The sequence below is a fragment of the Gadus chalcogrammus genome, chromosome 8 (assembly GCF_026213295.1).
Source record: "Gadus chalcogrammus isolate NIFS_2021 chromosome 8, NIFS_Gcha_1.0, whole genome shotgun sequence".
NCBI classification, from domain to species: Eukaryota; Metazoa; Chordata; class Actinopteri; order Gadiformes; family Gadidae; genus Gadus; species Gadus chalcogrammus.
In genome coordinates, this window is record NC_079419.1 from 17858408 (window position 1) to 17866682 (window position 8275).

At 48.2% G+C, this 8275-nt stretch overlaps 1 protein-coding gene across 1 annotated transcript; it reads right to left on the reverse strand.

Moving 5' to 3' along the window:
- Positions 1-775: 775 nt before the first annotated feature.
- On the reverse strand, positions 776-5845 carry LOC130387537 (ephrin type-A receptor 4-like). Its single transcript, XM_056596684.1, has 5 exons — positions 5654-5845; positions 4647-4714; positions 2395-2592; positions 1976-2086; positions 776-1445 (listed from the first exon to the last, which is right to left on the reverse strand). The coding sequence occupies exons 1-5, from the start codon at positions 5826-5828 to the stop codon at positions 1068-1070; spliced, it is 930 nt and encodes a 309-aa protein (XP_056452659.1). The 5' UTR covers positions 5829-5845; the 3' UTR covers positions 776-1067.
- Positions 5846-8275: the final 2430 nt, after the last annotated feature.

The window sequence follows — 8275 nt, forward strand, 5'->3', positions numbered from 1 at the left end:
TGCTAGTGTGTGTGTGTGTGTGTGCGCGTGTGTGTGTGTGTGTTTATGTGTGTGTGTTTTTGTGGATGTGTGTGTGTGAGATTTTTTCTAAAGTGGGAGTGTGGGTGGAAATGGCCCAGCTTTTTTGTCTAGGTGATTGAATTGGGGGGTGGGAGGGACGGCATGCTGTAAAGCTGTCTCTCCTGATTCCCTTCTCTCCTATTTGACCATTCCTCCCTCTCTCTCTCTCTCTCTCTCTCAACCCATCTCTCGGCACACCCCTTGCTTTCGCTTGCTGTCTTTCCTCTCTCTATCTGTCTCTCCATCTCTCTCTCTGTCTACCTCTGTCTTTCTCCCACTCCATCTATTTCCCTCTCTACCTTTTTTTCCTCTCTCTCTTCCTCTATCCCACTCTCTCCATCGCTCTCTCTCTTGATCTTCTCACGCCTTTTCTCTCCCCATAGCATTCTCTCGCCGTCTCTGTCTTTATCTCCCTCTCTCTTTCTTTCGCTTTATCATTCTTTCTCGCTCGCCCATAGGTGAAAATACATAAGATTGGCATCAACATGCGAGGTTATGCGTATCCCCATATACAGGCATGTCAACAAGGGTGTAAACAGATTGGCTCTCTGTCTGGTTCAAGTGCAGATCAGATTAGCATGCGGAAAACCACTGTTCGGCACAGATGACATTGGCAATGACAATTTATATCGCAAACATGCACAAACACAACACACACACACTAACACACTTACACACACACACACACTTACACACTTACACACTTGTCCTCTGATTCTGATGATATGCATGGAGAGTGACAACACGGTGATTGTTTATCCATGTTTGAATATATGCATTCCATCACGCATAAAGACACACTGAATAACTGACTGGATCTCTCCTCCATCATCCCCTATGTGAAAACAGACCTTTACCGACAGATAAGTAACCTTACATGTTCGAGTCACATTCAATATAATCCAAATGCTCTTCTCCGTTTCAACACCTATCTGAATAATACAATAAATATTTTCTGGTGGTCTAAATTCATAATCTAAAACAACAAGCAAAAAGAAATGTAATCTTTACAAAAATATCTCAGCCTTACCCTGGCAGCCGCCTCCCCGTTCCTCGTATCCCGGGCTACACACACATCCACCAATAGGAACCAGCCACTCTCCATCAGCACCACAGTACATCTTTGGCTCCTCCTTCTCCTCTGATTGGTTGACGCAAGACCCCCTGACCTCCACTAACGAGGAGGTGTCGGCCCCGGTGACGGTGTCCGGGAAGGTGGCCAGGTTGCGGACGGTGAGCGGGCAGGTCTTGTAGAAGACCCTGACGGACACCAGGGCGATGCAGGCGCCCACGTCCTGGAAGGCCAGGTAGAAGCCCTTCCGGGTCGTGACCTTGACGTCGCGCACCTCAGTGTTCAGCTTCATGATGCGATCGCCAACGTCCACCTGGGTTGGAAAGAGGCAACGCATTCGCGTCAGGCATTGTGCACGCAGCAAGCTCAATTAACAACATTAATAATAATAATAATAATACATTTAATTTAGAGGCGCCTTTCAAAACACCCAATTACCTTGTTAATTAAAATCCTACTCCGTTTACTAAGAGCTATGGTGTTCTATTTCTAGCCACTAAAGGGCAGCCAGTATTTTCGAGAATTGTAGAACTCGATTTCTGACTAAGGGTCCATTGAACCAGGAGAACGTGTGATAGAACAGAAGGCGATGGCTTTTATAGAAGTGGGAAGATGTAAAATAAATTAGCCTGATAATCACAACTGCGCCAGCAGAACGTCCTCATAAGAGGGAAACCCCATGAGAATAACATAGTGTAGGGGAAAAGGTATGAAGGAAGACAGCAGCAGATAACAGTTGTTGATTGTTCCCTGGATGATATCTATGCATTCTCTCCCCCCCCCCTGGCAGGGCCTGAAGGTTGCGTCAGAGCCAGCTGTCTGCTTGGACCTTGCCTGCTGTACCTGAGTGAAGCTCTCGTCCGCGGCGACAGTGTCCACCTTGATGAAGCTGCTCTCTTTGATGTAGCCCTCTCTGTCGTCGTTCGACTCGTGGTAGTACAGATTGAAGGTCTCCTTGACGCCCGGGGTAAACAACAAAATTCTAACCAGTTAGCGACAAGCAATAAAACGCCTCCTTATCTTTCTCGGGTATTACTTTGAAGGATTAACCAATATACTTTTATGCTCTCACATAAACAGCAATATATTCGTGTCACAAAAATGAGTCGTAATAAACGAAAAAGGTTAAACTGGATAAAAAATGACTTTCTGATTCTCCTAAAGAGACTCTTCCTCATTAACGTAAGTAAACTTCGGAGAACAACAAACATAAAGAGGGAGTGTTCATAGGTCTGTTTGGGGCTCAACAGGTGCGGCTGTACCTTGCAGGTGCCGGTGACCCCGGGCAGGCTGTTGCAGTCCCTGAGGGTGAACTTGACCTCCACGTAGACCCGCTGGGCCCCGGAGCGGGGGATCCAGTCCGTCCTCAGCCAGTTGTTCTGGCTGGGCTCCAGGACGTTGCACACCTGGTAGGTTCTGATCGGGATGTTCTTCTCGTCCATGATGCTCACCTCCTCCCACTGCACACACGGACACGGACACGGACACGGACACACACACACACACACACACACACACACACACACACACACACACACACACACACACACACACACACACACACAAACAAACAAAAAACACAAAAGCAGAAAGTTAATTTAACCGGTGATCCGCATCCCTTAATTCACATACGCCACAGGGAAATAACCCGGAGGTGGACAGTGTTCTTCCTGCGTGTTGGGATACACGCAGTGACTTCATACTGAGGCCTTATTCAGGAGAACTCTGCACCGGGGCGAGCGAGGCCGGGTCTCCATGGCACCATCTCTCTCTCTCTCTCTCAGCCTGACCATCTGACTGGCATTGTGACCGTGGCGCGAAGGGCCCCAGGGGAATGAACTCCTGATGCCAAATTGCCTTTTTATTGCCACTGAATAATAATCTGCGCTCTCCCTACTGGTGCGCGCTGTATACACTCTAATTATCCCGTGTCATCAGGAAGAAAGAGGAAAGGAGAATGTGTGAGTGTGTGTGAGTTTGTGTGGTGAGGAAGAGGACTCTAAGAGAGCTGTCATGGGGTATGATGCCTTCTTCTCTCGACTCCTTTGAGTCTTTGTCAGCAGACAGAAATCACAGCTGTCAGGGAAAACACGCACTGCACTCGCCCCGACTGTGAAGAGATGCTGTGTGTGTGTGTGTGTGTGTGTGTGTGTGTGTGTGTGTGTGTGTGTGTGTGTGTGTGTGTGTGTGTGTGTGTGTGTGTGTGTGTGTGTGTGTGTGTGTGTGTGTGTGTGTGTGTGTGTGTGTGTGTGGTTGTGTGTGTGTGTGTTTGTCTATGCATGTGCATGTTGCCATGTGTACACCCATGTAAGTGTGTGCATTCAGAGGGATAGTGTGGGTGTTTTCCTTTGCCGTTTGTTTTTCGTGCGCGAGTGTGAAATTGCGTGCGAGTGTGTGCGTTTGGGTTAGTAGTGTGGGTGTTTTTCTATGTGTGTGCAAGTGTGAGTATGTCTATTTGGTTTGGTAGTGTGGGTGTTTTCCTGTGAGTGTGTGTGTCTGTTCTTGCGTGCGTGCGTGTGTGTGTGTGTGTGTGTTTATGTGTGTACACCTTGGCATTTGAGTGTGTGTGTGTGCATGTGAGCACATTGTGGCAGTTTGGAGTGCGGGTATTTAATTTGCTCTGTGCATGTGTGTGTGTGTGTGAGTGCATGTGCACACATGTGTGTGTATGTGTGTGTGTGTGTGCATGTGGGGATGGTAGTGAAGCGGGTGGGGGGGCCAGCAGGAGGAGAGGGGATGACAGTGGGAACCAGGGTGGGTGGGGGGTTCAGGGGGAAGACGAGGTGGGGGCGGGGGGAGGGGGGATAGCTGTAATCAATAGCTCAGTGCGCGTGGCCGGGACCCTGTCAATCAAGCCCCCAGGAGAAAGAGAGGCTGATGACTAGAGAGAGGGAGGGAGAGAGAGAGGGAGGGAGGGAGAGAGAGGGAGAGAGATAGAGATAGAGTCGAGTCAAGTTCAGCAATAACTCCACTGCTAACAAAGAGGTGAGGAAGACACCAGGCCAAGATAGAGAGAGCAAGAGCGAGAGAGAGAGAGGGTGAGAGAGAGGGGGAGAGATAGAGAGAGAGAGAGAGAGTGGGCGAGAGAGAGAGACAGAAGGGGTGAACCAAGGAGGGGGGGGGAATGTGTGCGTATGTGAAAGGACACATTATAAAATCAGCAAAAAATAAATTAATTAATTAAATAAAACCAAAAACGTAGTTCCCCAACCCCTCACAGTGGTGGTTGAGTCATGCTGTAATTTATTCAGGCCGATGTACTCTTTGGTGATAATGCCTACATTGAAACAAACAGAGAGAAACCAGCCTCAACTCCCACTAGCAGGCTGGCCCGCGCTGTGCCTCTGCCAAACACAAAGGCACGAATAACACAACAGCACTTTGGCTTCAATAACAACGGTTCAATTTTAAAAATGATGTCCAAAACAGGATCGGGATCCAGACTCTGTGTGTGCGTGAGTGTGAGTGCGTGCGCGAGTGTGTGGATCATTTAACAGTAGGGACAGTCACTCACCCCTCCATCTAAAGGACTCGCTTCCCACTTCAGCTCTCCTGGCACTGTCCTGGTATCCAACAGAGTCACTGAAACAGACGCGCGCACACACACGCACGCACACACGCACACACGCGGGCACACAAGTAAACGCATGCACACGCGCACACACACACACACACACACACACACACACACACACACACACACACACACACACACACACACACACACACACACACACACACACACACACACACACACACACACACACACACACACACAAATCCAAGTCAATTGAGAGCTTGAAAGGCGATTAACCAGTACCGTCCAATTTACTCATGTAAATCGAACTCATTCTGCTCATATTTTAGTAAATCAAAGTTCCTTCGGTAGACATGTAGAAATAAGCAATATAATAAATGTAGGTATAGGTTAGCTGCTGTTTGGAGATTTTTTAGACTATTGCAGCAGAGGACTTCAAGCAGCTGACTCCACTAGTGAACTGTTAAAACTTGTGCAACTTCTTATAAGATTTTGTCTAATTTGCATGCATTATTTCCTGTGACCTAATGTTGACTCAAATATTACTAACTCAAGGAATCGATGACGATTTTTATACAGGCTTATTCCGTTCCACCAAACCGACAACAGTGCAAGTATTTCGAAATCTGAGTCGCACAGGTAGGTTTAAACATAAGCCACCTGATTAAAAATATGTTTTCACGCCTCCACCTGAGGGTTATTCCTCCTGACGGGAAACAGGGAACCTGCGTTTACCTGAATTCCTATTTCCCAGTAACAACAAGCAAAGATCCGGACTCTGTAAACAATGCTCTTTCATAAAAACATTTCATTTGTTTGGTCTACCGTGCAGAACAGTTTCTCGGTGAAACATAAAACACCTCATATATAGGCTATATTTACTTTATCCATTAAGATCGCTGTGCACCTTTGAACCAGGTCTCTTTAAACCTCAACGACCACACAAAGTAACCCCTAGATGGAATCTCCCTTGCTTCCCTTACCTTCATTGGGTGGATAAATCCGTGTTCTTGGTGTCGAAACTGCAGATGTGATCCATATCAAGAAAGACAGCAATCTGCATAAATCCCTGCCATAAAAAGCCATTGGGGCAGCCGCGGAAAAAGAGCGTGTGCGCTGCTTCCAGTTGGCTCTGTGCGCGGGGACAAGCAGCTTCATCCCGGAGGGGAAAGTGTGTGAATGAGGGGCGACGCTGGGACGGGAGTGGGACGGAGCTGCAGGCACGGGGCGGTCTCTCTCTCTCTCTAATCATACACCAGTAGGCTATATCAGAGATAGTCGTCCGCATATGCACTGACGAATCACAACTAAAGTGTTTCAATTTATTTGGTGTGTATCGATCAAACTAAGGCAATGAAGATGCACCATTGATCTGATTGCTATTATCTAGTCATGGACTTTAGTTGCGACAATTTGATGGACTGCTGAACAGCCCGACGATCGATAGGATAAGGCCAGTACGTTGGACAAATTAAAATACAGTTGCACTAAAATAAGACAATCCTGTGTGTGGTGAAAGGAATGACGCATTTTATATGTTAAGACTTTAGTCGATCTAGCGAGCATTTCATTTGTATTTTATATTGTGCCTTGGGTTTCCTTTTGGCTGGTCAAGTGAGAGTACTTTGTACTGATTGAGGTCTATTGACCGGAAAGCGCGGATTTAACATGGGACTATAGCGCCTCCTGTTGACGAAGGTAAGACAAATACAAATATGTACCATATTCAAGTCGGACAGCTTGCGTTCATCTTTTAAATGCATGGCAAAAGCGGACCGAATATACCAATACAAGAAAATCTATACGTGTTTTTAATTTTCTGTAATTATTGTTTCAATGGTTGAATAGTTCTGCATATGCATGAACAAGTAAATAGCTATAAGCTAAATACTTTGAATTGACACATTCAAGCTGCATTTATGTATTAAAGACTCGTCCTGTGTGTCGCGTGGAACACCTGCCTGTCCTCCTACAGAACAGCAGAAACACATTACTCATTCCATACGTGGTGAGACAGAAGAAGTTATTTTTACTGCTCTTATTCACTGTTCTCTCTCTCTCTCTCTCTCTCTCTCTCTCTCTCTCTCTCTCTCTCTCTCTCTCTCTCTCTCTCTCTCTCTCTCTCTCTCTCTCTCTCTCTCTCTCTCTCTCTCTCTCTCTCTCTCTCTCTCTCTCTCTCTCTCTCTCTCTCTCTCTCTCTCTATCTTTGATGCAATAGGATGGTGGAGGAGAGGCTGTGCATAGTGAGGTTCTTGAATTTTTTCTATGTCTTTGTCCAGTGGGTGCCAGGAAGGCCAGGGGAGATCTAGTCGTAGCCCCCTAAGGTTGGGATGGGTGTAAGTGTGCGTGTCTGTGTGTATGTGTTATGTGTGTGTGTGTGTGTGTGTGTGTGTGTGTGTGTGTGTGTGTGTGTGTGTGTGTGTGTGTGTGTGTGTGTGTGTGTGTGTGTGTGTGTGTGTGTGTGTGTGTGTGTGTGTGTCTGTTAGGTCCAATGCTACCACCAAAGGCTGATGGATTCAAGTTTGAGAGTGAGGACTGCGACTGTGTATTGTGTCATTGAGAAAATGAGCTATTGAGAGTGTGTGTGTGTGTGTGTGTGTATGGGTGGCTTTGTGTGTGTGTCTGTGTAGTTTTAGATGTGTGTGTGTGTGAGAGTATTTTGAGATGAGTGTGTGATTATGGTTTAAAAAGTGGGTGTGTTTGGAAGTAAGGGCTCTTTTAGCTCTGTGTCAGTGTGTGTGTGTGTGTGTGTGTGTGTGTGTAAGTGTGTGGGTGTGTGTAGGGGGGGGGGCGGTTGGGGTTTGAGATGTGTGCAAATGTCATTGTGTGTGTTTATTTTCAGATCTGTGTTTGTGTTAGTGTGTGTGTGTGTGTGTGTGTGTGTGTGTGTGTGTGTGCATACTTTAAGACGTGTGCGTGTGTATGTCCTTTTATACGTGTCTGTGTGTGTGTGTTTGTGTGTATTTGTGTGTGTCGATGTGTGAGCGTTGTGTGTGTCGGTCTCCATCCCGCTTTGTCCCGCCGCTGTTGCTAGGTAGAAACCATCTCGGGGTCCCGTCCGGCGCCATAATAGCGCCAGGAAGAGCATCTGGCGCTTTGAGGCGGCGAGGGCCGTTCTGTCCCGCTGCACCGCCCCGCCACTCAGACGCCCCGCCGCCAGAGAAACGTTCCCATTCTGCCCCCGGTCCCACGACAGACCGCGCAATCACAAAGACCCAATTAGCCCCGATCCTCGCCGAGAGTGGCGGCGGTGGCGATGGTGTCGTGGACCAATCCCGGGCGAGGAGCGGGAGGATGCGGTCCAATGGCGTCGGGGGGGCGCAGGTGGGCGGAGACCGCCGGAGGGGGGCGGGGACACATCAGGCTGCCATGGATGGAGAGCGGGCCCCCGTTGTTCCTGGTCATTTGTGTCACGGCGGTTTTGATTGATGAGCGTCGGGATGTTTATCCCATTCTCCCCTGAGGTTCCCAGCCCACCGGAGGGGGGGGGGGGGGGGGGGGGGGGGGGGGGGGCGTGGCGTGATCACCACGGACCCCCGGAGAAAGTTTGGCCCCTGGCCCTATGTCCCACTGATCCTATACTATATCCCAAACGCACGCACGCA

What these genes read in the sequence shown, in the direction of transcription:
- LOC130387537 (XM_056596684.1), bottom strand. Translation starts at nt 5,828, where the DNA reads ATGAAGCTGCTTGTCCCCGCGCACAGAGCCAACTGGAAGCAGCGCACA. An exon ending in CGAGTCCTTTAGATGGAGGG is followed by an intron (nt 2,593 to 4,646) that starts GTGAGTGACTGT and finishes CCGTGTGTGCAG; the next exon opens with TGGGAGGAGGTGAGCATCAT. An exon ending in GGGTCACCGGCACCTGCAAG is followed by an intron (nt 2,087 to 2,394) that starts GTACAGCCGCAC and finishes CCGGGCGTCAAG; the next exon opens with GAGACCTTCAATCTGTACTA.